The sequence below is a fragment of the Trachemys scripta genome, chromosome 3, assembly GCF_013100865.1.
Source record: "Trachemys scripta elegans isolate TJP31775 chromosome 3, CAS_Tse_1.0, whole genome shotgun sequence".
NCBI classification, from domain to species: Eukaryota; Metazoa; Chordata; order Testudines; family Emydidae; genus Trachemys; species Trachemys scripta.
This window is the reverse complement of record NC_048300.1, coordinates 51,578,489-51,606,262: the sequence shown is the minus strand read 5'-3', so window position 1 is coordinate 51,606,262 and position 27,774 is coordinate 51,578,489. Positions and strand designations below refer to the sequence as shown.

General features: G+C 46.2%; 1 protein-coding gene across 1 annotated transcript in view; it reads left to right on the top strand.

Annotated features, from left to right (window-relative positions):
- ITPKB (inositol-trisphosphate 3-kinase B) overlaps window positions 1-27,774 on the top strand; it is a 113,070-nt gene that overhangs the window by 68,683 nt on the left and 16,613 nt on the right. The window contains exons 3-5 of the mRNA XM_034764712.1: window positions 17,385-17,484; window positions 18,171-18,384; window positions 26,484-26,688. Of these exons, the coding sequence (XP_034620603.1) occupies window positions 17,385-17,484; window positions 18,171-18,384; window positions 26,484-26,688 (519 nt within the window). The remainder of the gene's footprint in view (window positions 1-17,384; window positions 17,485-18,170; window positions 18,385-26,483; window positions 26,689-27,774) is intronic.

The window sequence follows — 27,774 nt, the reverse complement described above, 5'->3', positions numbered from 1 at the left end:
CTTAAGATGCCACAAGGACTTCTCGTTGTTTTTGCTGATACAGACTAACATGGCTACCACTCTGAAACCTGGAAAAATACTGGTATCCCAAGGTGGTGTCCAATACCAGGTGACCTGGTCACATGTGCCTGTAGTGTCATAGCAGCCATGAGTCAGAGGCTGTTTGTAGCATCTTCAGGAGCCCTGCCTCCCTCCCCTCCTCCTCTCCCTTCTCCCCCCCCCCTCCCGGGGAGGGAGATAAGCGTCTTCTAAGGCCTATTGTTTTCTCCTAATGGCCCTTTAACCTGAATGGGCCCTTCCCAGCCACCCCTTTAGACTGAGTGCATTCTGCCTAGCAGATGTTCCCCATGTGTAAGCACATTTCTAATAGATACATAGACAATATTCCTAACTTCAGATACAGAACTGATACATGCATACAAGTAGGGTAATCATATTCAGTAAATCATAACCTTTTCAATGATATCTTACATGACCTATCTTGCATAAAATACATCATAGTTATGTCATAATCATATCATAATATCTTTATGATAGGTTATGCGGTGCAGTGTCACACCTATATCTGACCATTATTGTCTCTAAAGGATTTCTAGAAGGGTCTGCCTGACCTGTCAAATGGATGCTTTCTGCGAATCAATACAACATAGCAGACACTGGGCCAAACCTGAACATGGTGCCCGTTTGAGTCTTAGTCTCTGGCAGTCGTGAAGAAGCATTGATTTTTGTCAGTTGTCCAGGTTTCCTTTAAATGTCTCAGTGAAACGCTGCCCATTTCTGCAATCTGCCAATCAATTTAGATGTCACTGAGATACTTTCCTTTCTGAGAATAGAAGAGGAATCCAAGGAGCAAGCCAGGCTGACACAAAGTAGGCTGCTCATTCCTGCAGGAGTCCAGCAAGTCTGGGACCAAATTGTCCTCTGTATTGCGCAGTGGCCTTACTGTGGAAAGAGTGTACAGAGAATGTCTCTCTCTCTCTCTTCCCCCAACCCCCGCACTGTGCAGAGCAGGGCAAGAATGCAACCTAATGTTCAAGAAAACTAGGGGGAAGACTGGCTCCTGCCCTGTCATGAGACAAGAAGGTACCCATGGCAAGGCTCCAGACATGCATGCTACTCTTTTCCAGAGCAGAGTATGCTTGACAGTTTGTAGGTCTGCCCTGCACCAGCTAGATGGTTCTATTGCCAAATGAGGAGCTAATCCTGCTCTTCTACTCAGCTCCACTTACATGGCTATGTCAGGGCAGGATTAAACATCTATCTGCGAATACATCTGGAAAGTGACAAGTTATTCACCTATATTGGTGTTCAGTATTCAGTGAGGGGAGGCTTTTGCTTATTAAAAAAAATAGACTCTGAGCTTGGCACAATGTACATATCCTATTGATGGCCTCCAGCCAGGATGACCATTTGTCGCCTTGGCCTTTGTCCCCGTTCCATGGCCATACTCATCTCTCCCCTGTGCCCTGTTCTTATAAGACTACTATTCTGAGTTACAAAATAGCTGTTAAGCAGAGGCTCTGATTTACAGAAGCTACCATGGAAGTGGAGAGTTTTCACTCCACTTATCAAAGCATTTGCTGTTGCCATTCCAATGTGGGAGAAACAATCAAACTTTAAATAGCACTTTAAATCTTCAAAGTGCTATCCAAACATGAACTCATAACTCCAAATATAAACCAAAGAGCTAAGCTGACTTGAAGGGAATTGAGAGGTCAGGGCTATTCAGCATTACTTATTCATACGGTTCAGTCATGTCTGTGAAATTCATAATCCGCGACTCTTAAAAATGCATTTCTTACACTCCATGTGCTCAATGCATGTGGGCGAACACATGGCCTTGTGACTGAATTGCTTGTTCCAAGCAAATGGGATTAAGGTAAACCTGTGATTCACAGAGCAAATGCTGTAAAAATTCCCTTTTTTCCAAAAAAGCGTGAATCATTGAAAACGCTCATTCAGTATTTCTCATTCTGTTGGGGATTTATATTTATTTTATAGAATGAAATTTAGCTAAAGGCAAATAGTGTAATGGACTTGCCTGGTTAAATGGGGATGAACTGCACAAAATATCTTGAATGGAAATATATTTTTAAATCAAAATATTGTACTTCCATTTTGAGTTGTTGTGGGGTTCCTGAGTGCACTGTAACGACAGAAGTTCTCTTGTTGAGTATGCCTTCCAAATAGGGGTTCTAGAAGGCTTTTACTTTGGGTCTAATTCAGTAGGATTTGGAGCTTTTGCACTCAATAGCGTGTAAGTAGCTTTAAAGCAAAGTTAAGTAATTTAATAACATTGTTAAAACTACCACCAAGCATAGGCAAAACAATACACCAGTATTTACAGACTTCTTGAATACTATTCACTATTTTATCATGCTAATCAACATGCTACAAATCAGTCAGCTCCTCCATTGGCCAACGTCATCTCTGCCTTTTACAGCGCCAGACTAAACAGACACATCTTGTATCATCATGCCTTAAAAGTTGCCCAAGGTAGGCCTGGGACTAGGAGTAAACTCCAAAGATGACGGCAATCCACCAAGAATGCCTACCTTGGGGACTTCAGTTCCAGGGATGACTGCTGTAGTGATACACATGGGAAGAGTCTCCTACTACCTAAATTCCCAGCCACTTATGCCTTTATAGCTAGTAGGCAACATTTTGAACTGCATCCAGAAGTAAATATGGAGCCAGCACAGAACTCCAGGTCCAAGTATTAGTAGTTCATATTGGACTCGTCTGCCAACTGGCTATCTCATCTTCCATGGTACTGACCAAATATCTCTAAGGAATCTGTAAAGTAATAACAGTGTTTTGGGTTAAACAAACTAGCCCATTCAAACCCACCCACTACAAAATGAGAGAGACATACAAAATATTTAAGAAGTACTTCTGACTCTCTTATCATTGCATTTACTGTGAGCACTTGGACACTTTATGAGCACTGTATGCTTTCTCCTGGTCATGGCAGCAGTGTACAAAAATGTACAATACAAAGCAGCAACATTGAGCATTTCCCCACAGAGTTGACCACTTTGCTAGCTATCTCCCCTCCAAATGCATAGCTGTCTCTCGTATTCCAAGTAGGCTTCTTACCGTGAACCTGTTCTCTGTTGGAGTTGCCATCCACCTAGAAACTTTCTGGGTGGCTTTTTAAGAGCTGAATATCATGTGGCTTTCAAACTGAAGCCCTAGACTTTGTGGGGACTATTGAAATTGCATACCAGCTTGAAGTTTTAGTTCAGCTGTTCTAGTCACAAATATGACTGGAGCTGAAATAAGCATTTCCCAGCAAGAAGGGATGAGTTCTGTTCTCAAAACTTGGATGGTAACCCACTGTAATTCCAGTTCAGAGTCTATACTAGCTGAGTGGCCAGGGGTTGAGTTACTGGTTGATTTGGGTGAGGCTGGGTGTGTGGGGGAGGCGGGGGTGGAGTAAGAAGTGTTCTTGCAGGGCAGATAAAATGACAATGGAAAATGGTGAAATCAATATTGCTTCAGCACTTTCAGGCAGTTCTGTGGACCAGCACTAGTCTCTGGCTCATGCTTTTTAATGTCAAGCTAGAAAGACTACAGCAGAGACAATTGCTGAGCTGAAGTCAAACTTGGAGATGGAGAAACAGGGGATGTAGTGCACAATGCTGCTGTTGTAAAGAAATCAAACAAGTCTCTAGAGCCCTAATGCTGCTTCATCAAAGTCCATGGCATAGATTCCATTGGCATGAGTGGTGTTGGGTCAGGCCCCAGGAGAATGTGTTGCATTTGTCGAGTGTGCAAAACGGAGCTGTCTGAAGTGAATAGCTGCTCTATGCTTTGCTTACTATTCACGAGCACTTCACACCAATGGGCTGCAGGTCTCCTGGATTTTGGGGGGGATAGATGCTTGGAGTGTGCAGTTCTGACTGCCAGCAAGGGTATTTATGATTGATAGAGTTAAAATAGTTTAAAGCTTGCCATCCGCTGAGGGAGCAGGAAAACCATGTGACTTCAGTATGTGGATGGCCGCCGAGTGGCTGTTCATGAACTACTCTGACTCTTGGGCTGAGAACTGCCTAGCCAAAGGAATTAGTGTATACTTAATGAATGACAAATACATTCACTGAAATCTGGATTGGTTCCCAAACAGAAATAGGCTAAACTTATCTAACTCTTTTGCAATTAATAATTCAACCAGCTTTACTGGAAGGCCAGTTATGACTAATCCATATTAGGAAGTTTTCAGCTGTTACTTAAAGTAAGGGCTCTCTTGGGAGGAAATATATAATAGAGATGTACTCATGGGAGGAACTATATAATAGAGACGTACTCATGTATCTGGAGCTCAGTAAATTCTGAGTTCTAATCCCAGTTTTACCCTCAACTTTCTGTAAAGCCCTAGGTAAATAACTTCTCTGCTTCTGTTTCTCCTACTATGAAATGGGGAAGTATTGAGGCTTTATCACTACAGTGATAGCCAGCAGTATGAAAAACCTATGATTGAGACTTATTGTCTGTAAAATTCAATCCTATCTAGCTCTTCCATGATGCTCTCCATCCACGGATGTCAAAGGGCACGTCTGCACGGCATTTGGAGCCCGCGGGAGTCAGCCTGTCAACCCCGGGCTGACCACCACGCTACCACTCTAATAATAGCTGTGTAGACAGCACGGCGAAGTTGCAGCTTGGCTGTGGTGCAGGCGCTGAAGCCAGCAGAGCGGGGTGGCCACCCGAGCCTGAGCCCCAGCTTCAAAGTGCTGGTTGCACAGCTATTTTTAGAGCGCTAGCACAAGCTCTGCTAGTCCCAGTCTGTCAACCCAGGTCGGCCTGGAAGGCCCCTCCGAGGGGCTCCAAAATGCTATGTCGACGTGCTCAAAGTGCTTTGTAAATGAGGTAAGTATCATTGTCCCCATTTTACAGCTAGGACGCTGAGGCTTGGACTGTAAACACACAGTAATTTACAGAAATGGGGAGGATAACGTATATACTCTGCCTGCTCCCTCAACTGCTATAGCTCTTTCTAATCTATAGTAGACCAGAGAACTCATTCTCTCATGTCTGCATTTTTTTTCAGCCTGTTTTCTTCTCTCCTGCATGGGTGGCATGAAGAAGGAGTCTAGCTGCCTTGCATGCTGCCATCCCCCAATATGCTGGAATAGTTTTTCAGTGATCCAAACAGATGTTACTAGATTCCACAAATAGCATCAGGGCTACTGCAGCAGCCTTCATAGGTCCGCAGGAATAGCTAAGAAGGCAGAGCACTGTGCCGTGTTAGGGGTAAAGTTCTGGGAGGGTGGGCTCGTGGAGAGGCTGTTCCTCCTCCTCCAGCTGGAGATCACTCCCACTGAGGTTAAAGGGAGCGGCTTGTATCTTGTGTGACGCTGGCAGACCGGGTGCCAGCTCATGCCAAGGTCCCCATGTTGATGAATACTGACAATTACATAGCTGAAAATAGTCTGGTTCACCGTACCCCTGTTAAAATAGATATTTCAATCATAAGATTGTGTGTGTAGACTCTGCTGAGTAGCTGTGAGTTGCTGCATTAATCTCACTTATAACACCAGTATCCCATATTGTAAGGTACTATTTGAGCATTTGCACTGTAAACCTTTGTAACGGTGTATATCCCCAGACAGGAGAGAGAGACATGAATTAGTGTGAAACGCTGGTCTCCAACAGGCCGTGTTATGTCCTGCCTGGCCAGGAAGGACACCAGACTGAGTAGAGTTGAACAATGAAGAGGACAAAATACTTTGTTCTTTAGCTCTCTTCCCCTCTCCCTTCCTCCCCCACATGAAGGCGAGTCTTGCAAGTGATTGCCCTTTGCCTGACACTTAGGGGTGGAGAGAACCTGTGATAGGCTCCAACAGAATTTCTGTTGGCCTCATGTGTTTGAGACAGTAAAAAAGTGTTAGAATCTTCTTATGTCAGAAGCATAAGAGGTTAAAGGGACCCTGCAAGGCACCTTTGCCACCATTGTCCATCCTTAAGGAGGTGTTAGCCTGAGTGTCTCTAGGTATCATGGGACCCACTACCCAATCCTTCTAGGAGTGGAAAGAAGTATATCCTGGTTGTGGTGGACACCAGCTACCCTGAATCCACAGCAGTAGCTAATATAGAAGCTGAAGCTATGGCTACTGAACCTAATCCCCATTTTTAGCAGGGAAACCTCATCCGACCGTGGAGTAAATTTCATGTCTGTAGTTTTCAAAAAGTTATGGGAGTTGTGTGGAGCGAGACATATAAAGGCCACCACCTATCATCCAGAGACTAACAGTCTGGTAGAAAGAGTCAATGGGACATTGAAGTCTATGCTAAGGATGTATGTTACCTGGGAAGAGAGTGAGTGGAACATGTCACTCCCTTATTTATTATTTGCATACAGGAGTGTACCCCAAGAGTCTACAGGGTTTACCCCCTTTGACCTCCTTTATGGGAGACAAGTGAGGGGACACCTTGATTTTAATTAAGGGTCTAGGCAGCATAGTACGGAAGAGTCAGGACAGCCTGTAGGGGAGCATGTCACTTGTTTTGAAGAGAATGTAAGGGCTACGATGGACTTAGTGCATCAGCACCTTGAGTTGAGTCAGGTGTCTCGGAAAGCTTGGTCTGCCAGGCATGCTGGAGGAAGGTCTTTCAATATGTGTGACTTGGTGCTAGTGTTGATTTCAGTGATGAAAAACAAGATGCACGATTGTTGGGATGGATCTTTTGAGGTGATAGAGTGAATGAGGTCACTTAGGAGGTAATGAAACACCCTGGCGTGGGTGGGAGCTGTGCAGATAGTACATGTCAAATGGCTGAAAGCTTACCCTATCAGAGAGAGATGGTGGTGAATATGATTTGTTGTGCTGAGGAGGAAACATTTACTGCCCCTCTAATTGATTTGGTCAGGGAGAGTCCAGGGCAATCTCTTCCTTAGAGCATTTGGAAGGGTTTGACCCCAACCCAAAAGGAGGAAATGTTGGCCCTCCTAAAATAGCACAGGCAGATATTTTCCAACTGACCAGGTTTAACTAACAAAATAGTGCATTCCATTAAAACTAATGGGCCCCACCCTGCTCCTAGCAGAGCATACCATGCTAGAGGTGAAATGCAAAGACAAATTCAGGAGGAAATGGAGAGCATGCTAGACATGAGTGATCTCTAAATCAGAAAGCCCCTGGGCATCTCCTATTATGATGGTGCCTAAAAAGGATAAAACCATGAGATTTATAAAAAAAATTATAAGTCCTCTGGATTTAACTAATTTACACAGGCAAATTACCTTATATGCTGATGCACCGGAAAAATCAGCTTTCATAGAGGAATCTGGTTTATATGAGTTTAAGATTATGCCTTTTGGGTTAATTTATACAGGGGCTACCTTTCAGAGGTTTGTCAGTGAGGAGCTGCAGGGTTTAAAGACCTTTGCCAGGGCCTGTGTAGACAAATGATTCTTGGCAAGACCATCAGAACCATGCAGGAATTAAATTATAGAGGCTTAGAGAAGCCAACCTCACTGTCAGGGTGTCTGAGATAATGCAAAAAGCCAAGGTCATGCAAGATGGGGGCTATCTTTATTTAGGGCACTGTGTGGGCAGTGGGTTTGTTTGCCCTGACCCTTTAAATCAGAAGCCATTTGGAATTGGCCTGTCCCACAAACCAAGAAGCAGGTCTAATCCTTTATCAATCTGGCCAACTGTTGCCGAAGGTTTGTAAAGGGGTTTAGTGATGTTGTGGCCCCCATAACAGACCTTACAAAAAAGGGGAAGCCGGGCCTGTGAAAAGGGCTTTAGACAAAGCCTCTTTTATGTCCTTAAAGAGCCAGTTTTGGTCAGCCCTGATTTCAGCAAACCCTTTGTGCTGTGCACTGATGCTTCTAAGATTGGATTAGGTGCAGTGCTAATGCAGGATGGGGTGGGGGGAAGAGGCATCTCATTGCCTTGAGTAAAAAACTGACCCCCCCCCCACTGAACAGAACTGTGCTGTCATCGAGTGGGGTGCTATGCCATAGTTTGGGCTATTACGCAACTTAAGCCTTCTCTGTATAATAGAAAATGTAATGTTCTAACGGGCCACTCACGGCTAATATGGTTGAACTGAGCCAAAGGGACCAATTTGAGACTATTATGCTCGAGTCTAGTTCTACAGAAGTTTGACAGGGAGATCATCCATATCAAGGGAAAGGAAAATGTAGTGGCTGCTGCTTTGTCAAGGATAGGGGGACCCTGAGGTGTATTCAGGAGTATCGGTGACACCCCTTCCTATGTCATTTTTGTGTTGGGGTTGTGATGCTGGGAGACCAGGTGCCAGATCATGTCAAGATCTCCATGCCTCAGTTGAACACTGACAAATCCATAGATGAAATCAGTCTGGCTCACCTGTGTGTTAGCATTGTTCAAACAGATATTAGAATTATCAGACTATGTTTGGACTTCATTGAATACTTGTGAGTTGCTGCATTAATCTCACTTAGACAATCTGTATCCCAGATTGTAAGGTAATAGCTGAGCATTTGCATTGTAAGCCTGTGTAACGGTGTAAATCACCAGACAGGAGGGAGACATTAGTTAATGTGGAAAGCTGGTCTCCAACAGGTGGTGTGATGTCCTGCCTGACACGGAAGGCCTATCGACATCAGACTGATTAGAGTGGAATATTTAGATGACAAAAGATTTGTTGTTTACTCTACTGCCACCGCCCCCACCTCCATGAAGCTGAGTCTTGCAAGTGAATTCCTCCCATCTGCTTAGTTTGCAGTTCAACGCAGAAAGGGGGAAGGGAATAAAAACACATAACAAGGAGGAGCTGTATCTTTATGCTGCTTGGACTCTGGGAGGCCAGGATTACTAGGCATAAGCAGAAGATCCCCAGTGTTTAGCCTGGGTTAGCTCTAAAGGACACCTAGAGCTTGCTTAGCATAGACATTTCTATTACATTGGATATTTAAGATTGTAACTCATTTGTGTATGTATGTTTACCTGCTTTATCCTTGTAAATAACTCTCTTCTTTCCCTTTCCTATTAATAAATCTGTATATAGTTCAGTAGGTTGGCTACAAGTGTCTTTGGTGTGAGATCTAAGGTGCAATTGACCTAGGGTAAGTGACTGGTCTTTTGGGACTGGAAGTAACCTAAATATTGCTGTGATTAGGGGTGTAAGTGACCATTTATCACAAAAGCAGACTCACCTGGGTGGCGAGACAGATCATAGTACCCAAGGAGACTGTCTGTGACTCCATTTTCAGGCTGTTATAGTGCCTGAGGAGTTTACACTTGATGATTGGTTGGAAAAATCTAAGTGTAGAACTCATAACCAATTTGGGGTTTGTGTCCTGGCTCTTAACAGGCTGCCCTGAGGTTGGTATTCAAGCTCATTGGCCCTGTAGGACAGCTTGACAGGGTGAACAAGCCCTTGTTATGTAGAATTATACTGATTCTGAAAAAGCATAGCGTCTAACTTCACAGGAATAATACACACACTACCATATCCATGCAGTACCAAGTCTCTGTGTGTGATGATGGACTCTCCAGGAGCTGTGGTGAGAGCAGATCTATCCTCGGTACTATACCATAGTATCTGATCACTTTGCAATCATTAATGTATTTGTCCCCACGTCACCCCTCTAAGGTAGGGCACAGCTATCATCTCCATGTTACAGAGGTGTAGAATGACTTACCCAAGGTCATACAGGGAGTCCGTGGTGGAGCAGGGGCTTGAACCTGGGTTTCCAGAGTCCCAGGCTAATGCCCTAACCACTGACGATCCTTTGTGCAAAATCGGGCATTAGTCATAAGAGTATCTTTGCTTTGCATATACCATAGTGATGCGTGCAGTGTAAGAACCGGACGGGCATTTGCTTAGGACCAGATTTTGAATGAACTGCTGAGGTTGAATCCCGCAGATGCATGAATTAAATGCCTATTTGACTAGACAAAAAAAAAAAAAAACCCAGATCCAAAGCCTTTCCCTTTTGAGCTAGTGCTCTAACAAATAAACCCATCTCTAGCCAGTGCGTCCATACCAGCAAGAGACACGGGAAAGGGGGGGTTCCTAGGTGAGGGACAATGGGTATAATATGGAGTATCAACTGCTGCAGATCTCAAGGGCAGTTCATTGCCTTCTGTTTTCCAGTGAGGTGAGGGCGTGGGCCCTTTTTGTGGCTCTCACAATGGCAGGGGACAGCAAAGTTGCTGATTGGACCAACTGGATGTCCAATATGGAAGCCGATGGAAAGTAGGAATGGTCTGATGATGGAACCGGAGAAGTCATAAGATCACGGTCTCTCTTCTTTCCCCACGATTGGGAAGAAGGAATAGCAAATTCTCCACTCTAAAAGGAAGGAGCACAACTGAGCTCTGTTATAGATTCCTTCGGGAATGCCACCCTAGTGTCTTCTATTTAAAGTCTCTTTAGGTCAGCACTGTTTTGCTCCCTTGTGTGCCAGAACATTCCAGTGCTCTGAAGACAGGTTTACAAACTTGGTTGCAGAAATGAGCTATTCAGCCGGAAGCATCTGCCTGCCAGGGCTTGCATATAGGTTGTGCTGTTGCAATCTGCACATCAGCAGCTTATACAATGAATAAAGCTGTCCTTCTTATCGCTTCAGGAGGTACAAGGTTTTTCCTCATGTAGGGAAACAATCATCACTAGGGAAACCTTAACTACTTTTTAAAGACTGAAAGAAAACACATTCATTCTTTTAAACATGGAAAACTAAATGGCCTTTTTTCCCTTGGCTGCGTGTACCATGGCCTCAGAACAGGCTGACATACAGTGAACTCTGTGGGCAAACACTCTCTGCTTTATTTAGTACTCTGATGAATGTTGTGCAAAATCTGCCCTTCTCTATTGTGAGACAAGGCAGAAGGTTCTGGAAGCAAATCACTAACCTTTAATCCTGAAATGTGCTTCACTGAACCCTCCTCTCCCCGCTCCCCACATGCCCCAAAAGCACTCCCAAGTTCTGCTGACAATCACTGAACTTCGTGTGACTTGTCACAATGCAACCAAGCAACCCCTGTGGCTGGAGTTCCCTTTTTGGTGGGGCTGATGGTTTCACTTTAAATCTAAGGAGCAGAGAGAATTGCTGCACTGCAGGTGTGCACTGATCCCGTAAGGGTATTTTGAACATTGCACACTGTGACTCCTAGCAAGCCTAAGGGGGGGGGGGGGATTGCGCGTGAGGGGTGTGTGGGGGACAAAGTTCTCGGCAGGTTTTCCAGACACTGCAGTCTTTCAAGCATTGCATGAGAAGTGAATGGCTTGCAGTGGTCATTTTAAGGACATCATTAAATGCATGGGTGGTCATGGACAGTTTTTCAATAAATGCTGGGGATTGTTGACTGTTAATGTGCTGCACACAGGGACGTCGGACTGGAAGGGGCCTCCTGGGTTACTGAGTCCAGGCCTCTGCTCTGGCCGTCCATCCCACTGTATGTAATCATACGTTTGCCAAGCTCTGTCTAGGAGCTAGTTAGCTTGCTTGCCCAGCAAACGTAAATCTCAGTACCAGTTTCTTGCATGAATTTTAGAAGTTACTCAAGTTCACTCCTTCCTGCCGTGTCTACTTGTGAAAATGGAAACCTAGAGGGTAAACTGTCAAATCCTAAAGGGGGAGGGAGTGTCTGTAAGTGGAGTTAGGAACCTGGGTTCTATCCCTGCCTCTGTCCTTGACTCTTTCCAGTATGGATGCAATATAATTAGGGCCTGACTTTTCAGAACAGCTGCGCATCGCAGCTCCCATGAAGTGAGTGGAAACAGTGGCGACTCAGCACTACTGCACTGGACTGTGGATCACAGCCTCCTGTAGAGACTGCCTCAGCTCTTCTTAACATCTCCCTCGGTCTGTTCTGACTCCAGACTCTTTCACGTTCTAACTGGAGTGACGTTGTTTTTAGGATATGGAATAATCACTGACTGAAAGTGCCCCTGGACTCTCATCCTCTTCCAAGCCTGAGGTCGACTTCAGACTTGGCTAACATAATGTGCTCATATTAAATAACAATAAGGAAATAATTCAGTACAAGCCTGACTCAAGCAATTTGCAGGAACAATTGGCCCTATAAAACTGTTGGATGCCATAATTGCAGCTAATTAACCTGGTTGCCACACATCTCTGGCTCAATATGGAGTAAGGGGAATTCACTCACAAAGCAATCTATAAGGGAAATAATATCAATAAAACCCCTTCAAAATCTATACCAGGAAAGGGAAAGGGAAGGAGGGTCTCAGCAGGTGCAACTCCTTTGACCAGTCATGCTTCACCTGCTTGAAAGAGCCATCAGCCATAGGGCAAATATACAGCAAACCTCAATCTCATCAGTCACATTTTGTTTAATCTAATGAAACAAAATATTTCCTCTGAAATTCTGGGCTGGCATTGAGTTCTTGTCTGGTTTTTCCATACAAGCTCTGTCGACAGATAGGGGAAGCCCACAGCCTGTCTTAGCCTCCCGATAAGTAAGGTAAACACAGTAGATAAAACGGTGTTTTCTCTACCCTCCTCCTCCATATGCCAAAAGGGAGCACTAGAATTAAATGTCTGACCCTGAAAGGCATTGAGCTACCCCTCCTCCCCATCTAGGGCACTTAGCCGGACTGGCCCCAAACTAGCATCCAAAGATGCACAGATGAAAGCTAGTCAGTAGCTACTGCCTTATTGGGACTGAGGGAGATGTAGTGAACCTGCAGGTACTAAGAGTTCTTGCAGAAGTAAGTCTAGAGAGTCTACTTCTATAGATGTAATATTTAGCCTCACTGCCACATAAGTAAGTGTCGTAGCCTGCCCCATGGGGCTCTTCACTGAATATTTTTTCATCACTGCTGAATAGTTTAGCACAAAATAGCTAATCACTCTGCATTTGCTGCTGCTGTTAAAACAGATTAGATGCAGCGAGAACACACTACATTTATAACACCTTCCCTACCTGCCCCACTTATGCACTCTCTAGTGGTGCTGCAAAGTTATATTAAATTAACCCTTGCACCATTAACTGGAGAACTGGCTCTTCCGAACCTCACCTAAGGACAGCATACATGCAGCATGGCTGTGCATGTCATAGACCCTGATCATGCAAAGAACTTAAACATGTGCTTCATTTTAACCACGCGTAGTGCCATTGACTTCAGTGCATACAAGCCTTCCTGAAATGGTCAGGCACATGCATAACTTCATCAAAACCACCATCTTGTGTACCAACTGACACTTCACTGCTCTATAACACCACATGACTCTTCAAATAGGCTGGTTCCCAGTGTTCTAAAGAATAATTTACTCTGAATATCTGTCAACCACCTGCAAGTAACACTCTCCTAGTAACTACGTATGCAGTCTGACCTACACAGGTAACTGTAGGCTTGATCTTATACCTAGCTCGGAATAGCTTCTTGAAGTACAAACAAACAGTTACGTTAAAGCTTGGAGGGGATGCTCTCTATGGAACACCTCACCAAAGGGCCTGTTTAAAAAATGTTGTTGCCTGGACTGCGGTGTTCCTATTCGCAGGTGTCAGCAGGAGTGTGTATGTGCATGTGTGTGTGTGGGAGGAAATGCTTGGGCACCGCAAGGGCCTGGAGCCCCCCTTGCATCAGGAAGCGTTTTGGATGAGGGCGCTGTGTACCTAGGCAGACAAGCCTGGAGCCATGTGGGAGATGTGAATAGGGAAGGGGAAAGCTGTGGGGTGAAGAGTGGGCTGGGAGAGTGACTCCCGTGAGGGGGAAGGTTTGTGGATTCTGGGGCCACAGAAAGGTTTGTGGTCACGATGAAACTTGACAGAGTAAAATAAACCCTGGTCTCCTCCAGGAGATGTTAGATCTCATTTTACAGGGGACAGAAGTGTCAGGCAGCTCCCCAGTTCAGCAGGGCAATTGTCCCTGGCAAAAATTCTTGCTTGTTAATCACTACAGTAACAGAGAAGCCAAACACTTGTTTTTCACCCAACCAATAAAATTCTAGCCAGAAAACAAGCTGCTCTGGCATTCTGGGCTGGGAATAATACACTGTAGGCCTTGGGCTGATGGCACAAGAGATCTCTATTGGTGAAGCAAACTTTTCCTTGTAAAGCTGGGAAGTGCTTATTTCAGGCCAAATGTAAAATAAAGATGGCTCCCAAAGGAATTGCAAGGGCAGAGACTAAGCACACCCTGTCTTCTGTACTGGGAGAGCTCAAGTGAATTTATGCCTCTGAGAAACCGATAGAAATGGCTACTGAGGAGTGGGGTGGACTGTGACATTGGGTAGGTCACATGGTATTTGATAGGCTGAGCCTATAATAGGCTGCTTATTCCCACACACCAGAGCCAACTTGAAACGCTGCAAATCATGGCCTGAAATTTCCCAAATATCCCCATAGAAAACTCTAGCAAGTCATAGGCACACAAGTATACTCCTGTTCACCAAGGTCATTTGAATTCAACTGGAGCTGACTTCTGCAGTTTGAGACAAACACTGCCGCTCTACTCAAAATCCTCTGCACAGCTGCTCCAAGTAAACATCTCCTCCCCTGAAATACAAGGCCACTCAGTAACACTTCAGGTTCTTTCCCTATCGTCGCACCTCCTTGGTTGGATGAAGGTCTGACTGCTTGGCAGGGCTTGAGGTACTGTTTAGTATGTGCAAGCCTGCTGGAAAAGCAGTAACTCTGAAAACGGGGTTGTGCATTTAAGTGTGGCTTGCAAACACCTGTCCTAGATCTGGATCAGAACCATTTCCTAGGGGTGTAAAGTAGTGGGAATGTGCTGTGCTTGTGGACATGCTGAGGACAGGCAACACTGGACCCTGGTTCAGCTGGTCATTAGATCCCTATCTTGCTTAACTGACTAGAAAGTGCACTCTGTCGGTTCAGTGCCCGCTAGTTAGCACAACAGGTTAAAGAGTTGCCAGGGGCAGGGGATTAGCCCATCCCAGAGTTGTGAGAACTCTATTTTCTTTGCCAATAAGGCTTTTGGGTCTGGTGTAGGAGAAGAAAGACAGAATTGACAGAGCAGGACTTATCTGGATATCTCTCAAAGCCTCTGCTGGGGAAGGCATTGAGATGGCCACCACTACTCCGGGAGTCACTTGGCGTCATTTAGCTCATGCTTTGAAATACATCAAGGCTTTTGCTATAAACCTCTAACCACCGAAAAACAAAATCTTGGCTCAAGAACAGTTGTTGCCTTGGCTTGTATCCTGGGACTGAGTGACTTATGCTTCTGCGTTGGTGGGAGGATTCCCCCTTTTATTTTAGACAAGTTGGGTCGCATTGATCTGAAGCCTAACTCCCTTGCGGACTGGAGTCCTTTTTAAAATAAATAAATAAATCAATTAATCAGTGACAGTCAGAACTCAATGTTACTATTTTGAAAACAAAAGGAGGGGGAAAGCCCCTGTGCACTCTGCCAAGAGAGAACAAAGAACAGCCAAAGCACACAACTTCTGGCATTTTACTTGGAAAGAAAGCGTTCATCCACATGTCAGGTAGGGAGCTGCCTTCTGCATTCTTGATCCAACCTGGCAAAGTTGCAGCTTGAATAAATAAATCCTGAACAGCAAAGTGCAAGAGAGACAGAGGCCCCGGGTGATCTTAACGTTTTGGGATCTTTCTTGACAAACATTTGGTCTATAAACAAGCCCAGGACCAGACTGACACCCCTGATTCCCCAATAACTACCTGGAAGGGTGAGTGGCCAATCCATGCACTCTGGTGGGAGAGATCGTATGTCCAGATCCTCCCTGTCCCCTCCCTCCATTGTGCATCCCATGCAAGAGCCTGACACCCCGTGGAGTGCAGGGACTGCTCTCTCACTGTGTCCCACAAAGATACCTGGCCCTACCTCACCCTTACTCCCTTTGGAAGGTCAGTCTGAAATCTGGTGCAGCCTGTTCTCTCTTGCATATGATTACCCCAGGAGGCAAAGCAGCTTCACACTTCCCCTTACTTGGGTCCATGCTTTAATGGCATAATCTAATGCATGCTTCTTGCGGTTTAATGTTAAAACTTCTAATGCCACATGGCCCTGCACTCTATAAAATCACACCAAGATAGTAGGAGAACCTGCTGTCTGAAAACTGAGTTCAGAGCTTCAGATAAGTGGCCACCCCACATCTGTGTTTCTCTGTTGCTAAGACTTCATACAGCTGCTCTTAGCAACCTTGATGAGTGCAGTGGCCCCAAACTCATACAATAGTGACTTTCAGCGGGATGGCTTAGGAAATTAAAAACTTTGATCTGTTTTCTGCACCCAGATCAATTCCCTCTTCCTAAATGCATTGGCTACAATATTAGCTGCCTGACTCTGGCCTGTGACTTCACTCCAAGTAAATGCCCTAAGGACTGGGAATGTTGGATCACTCATTCACCCCTTGCAGATGGATAGGGAATGAAGCTTGGTTCTCCAGACTGTATGGAATGAGGTAGCTGCTCTCCTACGTGCATTTTTAAGGTTGAGCAAATGACGGTAACTTTAATGTGCACTTCCAAGCTGAACTCAATTGCTCTCGAGTCGCCAGGACAAAAGCACTGGTTGTCTCATCTTGTGCAATTAGGCATTTTTCCGTTGTTGTTGTTGTTGTATATAGCCTGCACGGATTGTTTGCACAGCCTTCTGGTGTTGAGATAAGAAATATCTCTGCCTCTTACTAGCTGTGTGTTCCATCAGAACAATCTAGGGAAAACAACTTTCTTCAGGAAAGACTGCGTCTTTGAAAGAGGCTTTCCTATGTTTGAGTACAACCCCGCTTGGTACACACAAGTATTTATACTAATAAATCTATCTAACAACAAATACCATATGTCAGAAGCGAACTGTTCTCTCAAATGTGCTGACTCTCTGGGTTTGGTTCGTCAATCATACACTCACGGACTCAATACTTAATGACCAAAGCAGCTGTCTTCCAGTGGGAACAAAAATAGGCTTCTTGCTTGTGGATCTGAAGTGGAGTTTTGCCAGCCTGACAAATGCTGGCATACCTGTAAAATCTTACTACAACTTCTAGAATTCTAACTCACGAGCTGTCCAGGGTGGACCCCAGAAATGTTTTAGAAGCTTTCTTGACAAACATTTGGACAGCCTGTCCTCGGATAGCAGGTGACTCTGCTGTATATAATGCAGCTGGGTGCTCTCCTGAGCCAATGGGCCTGATTCTGATCTTGCTTTCACCAGTGTAAAACTGAAATTCCATTCACTTCAATGGAGTCACTCTTGATTTATGCCAATGTGAATTGATAATTGAGATCCAATGACTTATTTGCTCCTAGCCCAGCCTGGCACAGGGGCAGAAGAGAAAGGGGAGAAGCAGTGTTCCCTGTGCTCCTTTCTCTTTCACCCTTCAGTGTTGGCCTTCTTTTCCCCGATCCCCAAAATCCACAAACTTGCTCTCTAAGCCAGCTTTATGAACAGCAAAAAATTGACCCACTATATGCCTTTCTCTGTTTCCTTAGAGCAAGTCATGGCGGAAGATCAAAAATATGGTGCAGTGGTCTCCCTTTGTTATGTCCTTCAAGAAAAAGTATCCTTGGATTCAACTAGCAGGGCATGCAGGTAGGTTGAGCTGTGGAAGGTTGAGCTGTGCCATGTCATCAAGGGAACCCTCCAGGGTGTGAGACTAATGAAATGTTGGGAAGTCTCCTGATTGTTCAGTTAATCAGCTGTGTTGGCCTCAATTGTCTCTGTGACGCTCATTAAGTGCTCACCTTGAATCTGTCTCTGGGGAAGCCGGGGCTTGAGGGAGGGTCTGATCTAAATGCTAGATTGCCTAGTGTGGAGATTAAGGAGATCCCAGTGTGGCATGCTTGTAAAGTGTAGTGCTGTCACTGCTGCCAGATGCTGTAGTTACTCCTGTCACTCAAACAGTGGAGGTTTGTGCTCGGCTGATGAAGGTTCCAAGTTCAAACCCTGCCACTTAGCAATGTGCGGGGGTGTTACTCTCCTTCATCAGTCCCTGGAAGCTACCATGCTTATAGGCAGTGGTTCGGGGGGCAGGGAAAGAGTGATAGAGGACCCCCCCCCCAAATGAGTAGTACATATAGCTTTGACTCTGACTTAAGGTCTGTCATGTCAGATCCTGTTAACCTTTGACACTATGTAAACACTCAATAGCAGTTCAGTATACCTTGATTGTTCTGGGTGGGGATGTCAGCAGGGGCAGGAGGCTTCATGTCTATCAGCCTGCTCTCCTCTGCGAAGGGTCTGCACCCGTAAGCACTGTGTTGCCTTTTGTCTCTCAGGTAGCTTCAAGGCTGCAGCCAATGGCAGGATACTCAAGAAGCACTGTGAATCTGAGCAGCGCTGCTTGGACCGCTTGATGAACGACGTCCTTAAGCCCTTTGTTCCTGCCTACCATGGGGATGTAGTGAAGGATGGGGAGCGGTACAATCAGATGGAAGACCTGCTGGCTGAATTTGACTCCCCCTGCGTTATGGACTGCAAGATGGGAGTCAGGTTAGTGCTGCTAGGTGCATTGGCTTGTAACTGAGCAGAAAGGAGCAGCATGAATTCAAGAATCCAAATCCAGAGCTTAAAGCAACATAATACCCGAGTAAACAATATCCAGAGCAAACTAGCTACTCTGACAGGCTCACCTGGCCATGGATGACTATTGCCCAGGGCTTTAGAGAGAGAAGCCAAGCGGGTGGGGGTGGGAGACACAAGAGGAAACCTGGGCTGGGAAATGGTGGAACAGACTCCTGCAGTCACATGTTGGTGACTCTGTGGTGTACTGTGAAAGTGGATTGCTTGGTGTTGCATCAGTCTGCACTAGTAGCCCATTGCTGTTCCGGGGGCCTGGGGATGGCAGCTTTTCAGACAGTACCTTGCCCTGCTCTCTCAACCACAAGGTCACTGATCTAAGTGGGGGGACGTGCATTTCAGGAGTTGAATAGGGGTCAGAATAGAAATCCTCGAATGAAGCAGCTTTAAAAAGAAGTGAGACACAGAGAGAGACCCTGCTTGGGAGCTCCCACCACAAGTTTGCCTTACGTCCAGGCAGGGGTAGCATTTCTTAGACATCACACACCTAGACTAAAACACGAACAGTGCTGTCGCACACCCATCTCTGGCACTGTGGTGAAGAGCACCAGGGAGTTGCACCCCTCTCTGAAGGAAGAACAGCATTTACCACCTAATGTTTTACACTATCAAAGTACATTCTAGAGTGCTGGGACAAGGTCTATCCGGACCGCTAATGTTCTGGGAGATGCCCCAAGGAAATCATCAGGGCATATGTGTATTCTATGTGGGGCTCTAGCCCATTCAAGCTACAGCGAAGGCCTTGGTGCTAGCTGTCAGCCTTCTTGTATCTCTGCCTCACACGCTCCACTTGAGATCTGAGTTCAAACAGCTTTTTATCCTTCCCCTTACTTCTTACTAGCTCTTGCATGCTCTTTGTGATACAGTGTATAATATTCTACTCTGTCCTTCATCAGTGAATCCTGAAGCCTTTCACAAAGGGTGAGCATATGTATCCTAGTCTTCCTTGGAACCCATCTACGAACTATTAAAATTCAGTCCTGCAAACGCTTAGCTATGCAGACCTTAACCATGGAACTAGTCCTGTTGACTTCAATGGGATTATTTGAGCAAGTAAGGATTACACATAGGCAAGCATTGCAGGATCAGGTTCTTAAGTTTTTATGTCGAAACCCAAAGCCAGTATGCAGATTCAGGCCAGATATAAACCACTAGCCAGCTTGGGTTTTAGATCCCTGTAAAGGACAGACTTAAAGCTTAGATGTGGTAGAGACGCTTATGCTTTCTGGAAAAGCTGACAGCTCTTGTGGGAAGAGAGGAATTCCTTTTTTTCCTTCTTCTTCTTCCCCTTTTGAACTCCTGATGTGAAACATGAACTGGCATGTTAGACTGTCAGACACAAAACCCATACTCCCGCTCCGGAGGGGGAGGAATGCAGGTAATGGAATGCTGGCAGTCTCCAAACTAGCAGCATCCCTCCCCCCGCTCCTCTTGGGCATGGGTTGAAGTGTAACTTGGAGGAAATGGGGACTGGGTCTGTCCCCTGGGGTGACAATTAAATCTTGTTCACAAGCCCCCACAAGAAAACCCCCTGTCCTAGTAAATTTGCCCATGTGCTTTTCTTTGTATCTCTGAAAGGAGGCAGACTGTTCTGCTGCACTGTTTTGGTTGGCCTCTGCTTCACAGAAGGGGAATGAAGTTCAAGTTACTGCATGAACAAGTAGAAAAATATTCTGAGCAGGGTTAACCAATGCTTTGCCCAAAAGAGCACATCCTCGTCAAGGAGGTTACGGAAGATCTTTTCCTTAAAATTTGCTTGCACCGGCAGTGACCTGTAGGCCCGGTCTGTGTTGGTGTCATTGACAAGCTGGGAGGCTACAGCAGTGCAGGAAGTTGTGAAAGGGGCTGTATATCCCTTTGCCACACTGTTATCAGTGCGTGGAATTAGGCAAAATCATCTGCATGTGATTGCCGAGTAGGTAGCTAGAGCTTGACTTTCAGGGGAGATCTGCAATGCAGTGGAGTCAAAACAGCATTTGTATTAAAATAGACATAATGGTGCAAAAAGGTGCACACTAAAGCTTACCAATGGAGACTCAATGAGGAAAGCAAATTGCATTTTCAACTCCTAACGCCTCCAGGGCAGGATCTCGACAGTGGCTAGGCAGCTGGGATGCTGTGACTGCTGTTTGTTACACCAGACCTGGCTTGCTGACTGTGGCCTCCACATGCTAGCATAATAAAGAAAGAACTGTCTACTTCCAGCTGTGTACAGCTCCTAACACATAGCTGCTCAGGGTCCCTAGGTGTTACCACAATACAAAACGAGGCTTATACCCATAATTGCAGCTACATGAAGTTTATAATGTTCAGTGACTAGCAGAGAATTTAGGAATCTAGAGAGCAAGGGTCCAAGCCAAAGGATTGAGAAGTATACTCTGGCTTGTCAGAAATGGGATTTTGATTCAGGCTTATCTCCTCAAATATGTTACACCCCAGAAGGTTAAAGTGTTCCTCTAAGCTGACTTGTTGGCTATTCCCAGCCAAGCAGGAGCTGTGGGTTTTCCCATTCTGGCAATGCTGTGAAGATAGTGTACTCCATACAGTGTTGTGGGTACAGGCAGAGAGTGCTTGTTTACGCCTTGCCACCCTTCTTCTTTCCAAGCGGAAAGCAATACTGCCTTGCTTTGGAAGGCAGCGGCCTCCTCCAGTTACCTTCAGCCTAAAATCAGATTCGTAGGGGCACAGGTGATGGATAAAGCCTACGGGAGTCTGAGAGGGAGAGGGAAGGGTATCCACAAATGAAGAGACTCTGGACTCCTCACTATGCTCAGAGGGTGAGTATTTCAGTCAGACCACACTGCCCACTCCCTCCCCCCACCCAAAAGTTACATGCTAACTCAGGGGTCGGCAACCTCTCAGAAGTGGTTGCCGAGTCTTCATTTATTCACTCTAATTTAAGGTTTCGCATGCCAGTAATACGTTTTAACATTTTTAGAAGGTCTCTTTCTATAAGTCAATAATATATAACTAAATTATTGTTGTATGTAAAGTAAATAAGGTTTTTAAAATGTTTAAGAAGCTTCATTTAAAAGTAAATTAAAATGGAGAGCGCCCCGGACCAGTGGCCAGGGCCCGGGCAGTGCGAGTGCCACTGAAAATCAGCTCATGTGCCACCTTCGGCATGCGTGCCATAGATTGCCTACCCCTGTGCTAACTGAAGCCACAGCCCTTCGCCACTTTGTTTCAGGTGAGGTTTTAAAAGAGAGGAGGCTCTGGTAATGTCCTGCCATGTGATCAGATGCCTTGGTTTCTGAAACAGATATAAGCTGGCCTAGCAAGGTCCCATGAGACATACGCATAACCCCGTCCACGTATTCTCTCTAGCACATGCCCCCTTGCGTTCTACTTGAGATGTGGAAGTAAAGCGCCGTTGAGCACCACTGCCTGGGCATAGGCAAAACAGAAAGAAAGCATGGCCCATCTGCAGAGAGCTAGTCCTTAGCTACCTAAGAGAATAGCTTTGTTGTAACTGGTCTCTGGATGTGAAGTGTTAAAGCGTGAAGGGATACAGCAGGGTTATTTGCTGCATTGTGTCTTGCTGGGGTATCCAATCTGCCATACCAAAGTACTTGGACTCTGACAGGATCCCAGTACAAAACAGGATTGAACTGAGACAGTAGCTGGCAGAGAGACTTCCAAAAACTATGCTATAGGGCAGAGGTGGGCAAACTACGGCCCACGGGCCGCATCTGGCCCGCCAGCTGTTTTAATCCGGCCCTTGAGTTCCCGCTGGAGCTGGGGCTTGCCTAGCTCCGGAGCTCCAGCCAGGGAGCAGGGTTGGGGGCCACTCCACGCAGCTCCTGGAAGCAGCAGCATGACCCCCCTCTGACGCCTACACATAGGGGCAGCCAGGGGGATCTGCTCCACATGCTGCCCCTGCCCCACGCACTGCCTCCGCAGCTCCCATTGGCTGTGAACTGCAGCCAATGGGAGCTGCAGGGGCAGCACCTGCGGATGGGGCAGCACGCAGCAGAGCTGCCTGGCTGCACCTCCGTGTAGGAGCCAGAGGGGGGACATGCCACTGCTTTCGGGAGCTGCTTTCGGTAAGCACTGCCCGGAGCCTGCACCTCTGAGCCATCCAGCCCCCTGCCCCAGCCCTGATCCCCCTCCTGCCCTCCGAACCCCTCGGTCCCAGCCCGGAGCACCCTCCTGCACTCCAAACCTGTCATCCCCAGCCTCACCCCAGAGCCTGCACCCCCAGTTGGAGTCCTCCCCCCACCCCAGAGCTCCCTCCCGCACCCTACACTCCTCATTTCTGGCCCCACCCTGGAGCCTGCACCCCCAGCCAGAGCCCTCACCCCATTCCGCACCCCAACCCCAATTATGTGAGCATTCATGGCCCACCATACAATTTCTATGCCCAGATGTGGCCCATGGGCCAAAAAGTTTGCCCACCCCTGCTATACGGAGTGGAATTTCAGTAGGTGATACTTTTTCTCAGTCAGTGTCAAAGCAATTTCCTACCATTGTGTTAGGTGGCCCTGTTCTGCTATTCTGAAGATGTAAAATCAAGGTTTTGATCCCTTGTAGCTATTAAAGATGTGGTGCGACTTTATGAATAACCTCTATGTCCTGGCCAGATTCACATTGTGGTAATTACATTCTGCCTTCCTGAATTCCCACTGCATTTCAACTGGGTGGCTTTCCACCTGCTCTCCTAAACTATTCAATGGCTGCCCCAGAGCTAGATGCATTTTCACAGGTAGGTTAAATGATTCTTTTAGACTCTTTACTACTTCAAGTGGGCTTTGAGGATTATAGCTTGTGAAATACTGATTCATATGTATTTCTAGAGTGAAACTTACCACTGGGGGCAAGGCCTGTGGGGAAGGATGGGGGATCCATGAGTTGGAAGATTAAGGCCTGATATCATGAACAAGTCCTCTGTTTGGGAAGCAGCAAACGGTGAAGGTTATTGAATGTCTGCTACCGGAGGAAGGGATAGAATTTGATTTTTATGTATTTATAATTTTGATGGATAATATCACCAATGTGTAGTTGTAAGCATTTTTTCTATTGTTAGCTATTTACATTTTCACAGAGGTGTGAAATTCTGGGGCCGGGGGTAGGGGGGAGGGCAACAATGGAGGTTTCAGAAATAATTATTTAATGGTAATAGACATTGAGATACAGAAAGTTCAACCTTCATAACCATTAAAACACAAATTGTCAACATCACACGGCAAAATATGTAAAGTAAATATCCTTAAATCAAACTTTAGTAAGTTCTCAAGCGGCATTTTTCTTACTTGGCCGAGCTGTAAATTTTGATGATCATCGATGGAAAGGTTTTTTTTGTCAGTGTGTGTGTGTGTGCGTGTGCGCGCGCACACAGTGAAATCGACGTTTGCCGATAAAAATCAAATCCTTCCGACCCTACCTATAGAGCACAAATCAGTGCTGTGAACTGTGACAACAGGGCCGTGGTAAAGAGCAGTGGAGACACCAAACCCTGCACAGAGTTTATTTCTTAGCAGATCTTGTTAGTTCAACAGATGGTGGCAACAGTGTTTGTTCTGAGAGGGACTTATCCGAAGGCAGGCCATAGCTGTTGCTTGTGAGTGAGCAGATGCTATCTCAGCATTTCCACCCTGTCCTAGAGGAGCCTGCCCTTTCCCCACCCGCGGGTTTCTCTAGGAAGTGGCAGCTTACATCTGTCTGGAGGCTGACTGAAAACAACTGTAAGACTTCATTGCCAATCCCCCTGATTTATCACAGTTATCACTGTGAGATGATTGGCCCAAATCCACAGCAAGGGTAATAAACACTCGGTATGTCTGTTCAGAGAACAGGATTTCAGATAAATGGGACCCAGAACAATAAAATCTATGGAAAAGGACATATATGTCCAATGGAGGAACACGCACTCCAGCCCCTCCCAGTTGTCTCATTGTTTTCCATCATGAATCGTACAGACCTGTTCAAAGTTACACCTCTTCACTCTGCTCTGTATTTTACAGGAGTGGGAACAAGGTTTTGCCTCCTTGATAGTCCAACTGAAACAGACTAACGCCAGACGAACTAAGCTATCTCAAAACAGCTTTGTGTGAAAACATCCTGTTTAATACCCTGTTTGCTGCAGCACACCGTGGTATGCGGTGAGGGGGCAGGGTCATGTACCAAAAAGCACAAGACAGACTTCAACAAAAGTCAGAGCATGTCAGCTGATTATCAAAGGGAACATCAGATGCTGTTAACAGTCAAGTGTTGGGATGTAGCAACTTCTCTCTCGCTCTTTTTGAATTGTGCCAGTTTCCATGGTACATGGTCAGTTGACAGAGCACATTTTGAAAGCGTCATTTAGCTTGGGAGAATAACTACTTGTTTAGGTTTGCTCAGCATTCCAAACTAGTTATCCAAGACAAACGTTGAGTAATCTGCTCCTAACTTATTCCAGAGGAGAAGGGTTGAGTGAGAGAGAAAACCTCCCCCCTCTTGTTGATGACACTGATTTGGTGCACGTTAAGGATCTGAGGCTCAAGTGGAAATTAGGTAGAGCCTTGAAGGTGATTGCAAAAACCTGCTGCAGTTGTGCAGTGGCCAGATCAGTGGTCGTGGAAAATGATCCCACTGACTGTGTTTCTGTATGGGCTGGAGGGGATGTTGTGAGGGGCCACAGAAGAGGTTACAGTAACTGGAGTGGTGAGGGCCCAGACAGTTTTAGCTGAAGGCTGATCTTTGGAATGAGGGAGAGGAAGACATGGCAGGACTTGGACATTGCACTGTGCAGGAGAGGTGCTTACTACCTCGCAGAACAGGTCCGTTGGTGGAGAAAAACTGCAACTCTTAAATACCACATCAGCGGCATCCTAAGTTTATCCAGTATTTGTCCAGGACCGAACTTGGTCATCTGTTACGCTGATATCTTTGACTTGCTTCAGCAAATCCCCATAGAGTCACCTCTCATTATGTCAACTCTACCAATTGATCAGAAGATGACACCATCTAATGTCCCAGAGTCCTGTTAGATATTTAGCAGTAAGAGGAGGGTAGCTGTGTTGGAACAGATCTGACAGAGGTGTTACCGGCCTGCCTGGGTCTTCAGAGCCCACTCACACCTGTCAGGAGGGAACTGTGGGACCCCAAGGATAGGCAGAGTGGGGGAACTAATCTGATTTTAGCCATATTAATTTTGAATCCTGAGTAACTTTAGACTGTCTGAAGTATTTGCACCAGGGTGGAAACTTGGGGTACTAAACTGTGCAGGATCAGTTAAACAAGTCTTTATGTAGGTTAATGTCTTCACATTTCTCTATAGGCAGTTACTCCCTGGATATCTTCTGTTATCCCAGGTACATGCTTTCTGGGGTAAGGACCTTTGCTAACTATGCAGTGCCTGACACAGCAGGGCTCTGATTCTGACTGTAGCTTCCAGGCACTACTGCAGTACAAGTGTCTTGTGTTTCTCTTGGCCCCCTCCGCAAATGGCAGAGCGGCTCCTACTGAGCCAGCCCTTGGAACATGTTATAAATTGGACCATTTTGGGATTGCGCCTGAATTGTAATGTCTGTCTGTGGTCTGAGCTCTGAATGATGGCAGGTGGGCTGGAAATAAAAAAGCTTTTCTGTGCATGCTGCATTTGCCTTCTGTATCTCCTTTCTTGGTGTAACTGAAGGGAGCTGATGGACTTTTCCTGTACCTCGTCTCAGGTCGCTAATGTTGAGTTTTTATTTGTAATACCTGTTCATGGGTTATGTGGCCTGAGGCCTGTATACATATTTATTGCAACCCCAGGTGCTGGGGGTTCTTGTTCTTTGGAAATTGCCCATACGACACTGCCTCTTTAGGTCTTAGTCCTGTGAGGACTTTGAGTGCCCTCACTTCCAAGTGAAGTCAATGGGAATTGAAGGCACTTGGACTTCCTGTTGCAGACTATATTGGGGGATCAGTCCCTTAGTAAGGAGGGCCATCCTTCCTCAGTGCTATTAACATGTTCAGACAGTGACCACAATACATTGGAACCGTATCGCACTCATCAACTGCTAATAATCTTTCCGCCTCCTTTGCAGAACGTATTTGGAGGAAGAGCTAACAAAGGCCAGAAAGAAGCCAAGCCTGCGGAAGGACATGTATCAGAAGATGATTGAAGTAGATCCCAGTGCCCCGACCGAGGAGGAGAATGACCTGCATGCAGTAACCAAGCCCCGATACATGCAGTGGAGGGAGACCATTAGTTCTACAGCAACCCTGGGATTCAGAATCGAGGGGATAAAGGTGAGGCTGCTTGACCCATCTCCGTGTCATAACACTGGTCACTGGCAGGGTTCATGGGAAAACCTGCCTGGGAGAAGTATTAATTTCCTGCAACCGCTAGTAGTAGCATGAAGTTTCTGTAGCCAAACTTGGTGAAAGGTGCACACGGAACGATCTCTCTGAGCCAGGCTCATGGCATTTCAAGATGTCCTGTGCCATGTTATGGCTTCTGAGGGAGAGCCTTGGAAAACTGCTCTTCCCCCCAAAACAGCAGGCAAAGCTTTGACTAAACTTTTGCTTTTGGGTCTTAACTTGCCTCAATAGCAGAGAACTGAGCCCCTTCCACACTTCAGAGATATTTCCAAAAAAACCAGGATCCAGCTCTGTGACTTGAACATTCAAAGCAGAATTTGTTTCTGCTCCTTCCCCTTCCAATCTCTCAAGATCTGGCTGTGTAAGAGGGGAGTGAAACGTGATAAAGGCACAAGTAAACTGGGAAAAGTCTGCCTGACAAATAAGTCCTCTGTAAAAGCTCTGCACATTTTACTCATGTTTCACTGACTGCCGCCGTCCTGGATGGCACTCGAGGGCTAGCAACTCTAACTACTGAAAAGCTAGGCCATGTAGCTTTGCCACGGTAGCGCCGTAGCGTAGACCCTTCCTATAGTTATGGAAGAGATTTTTTCCGTCAATGTCGGTAATCCACCTCCCTGAATAGCAGTAGCTGGATTGACAGGAGAATTCTTCCATCACCATAGCCATGTCTATGCTGGGGCTTAGTTCGGTTTAGCTACGGCATTCAGGAGTGTGGATTTTTCACGCCCCTGAGTGCCGTAGTTATGTGGACCCAACTTGTAAGTGTAGACCAGGCCCTAGACCAGGGGCGGGCAAACTTTTTGGCCTGAGGGCCACATCGGGTTTTGGAAATTGTATGGGGGGCGGGTTAGGGGAGGGGGGCATGGCCCGCCTTCCCCCATTTCCACCCTCACCCCCGCTTCTCGCCCCCTGACAGCATACCCCCAGGACCCTGCCCCATCCACGCCTCCCCCGCTCCTTGTCCCCTGACCGCCCCTGGAACCCCCGCCCCTGACTGCCCCCCGCCGCCCC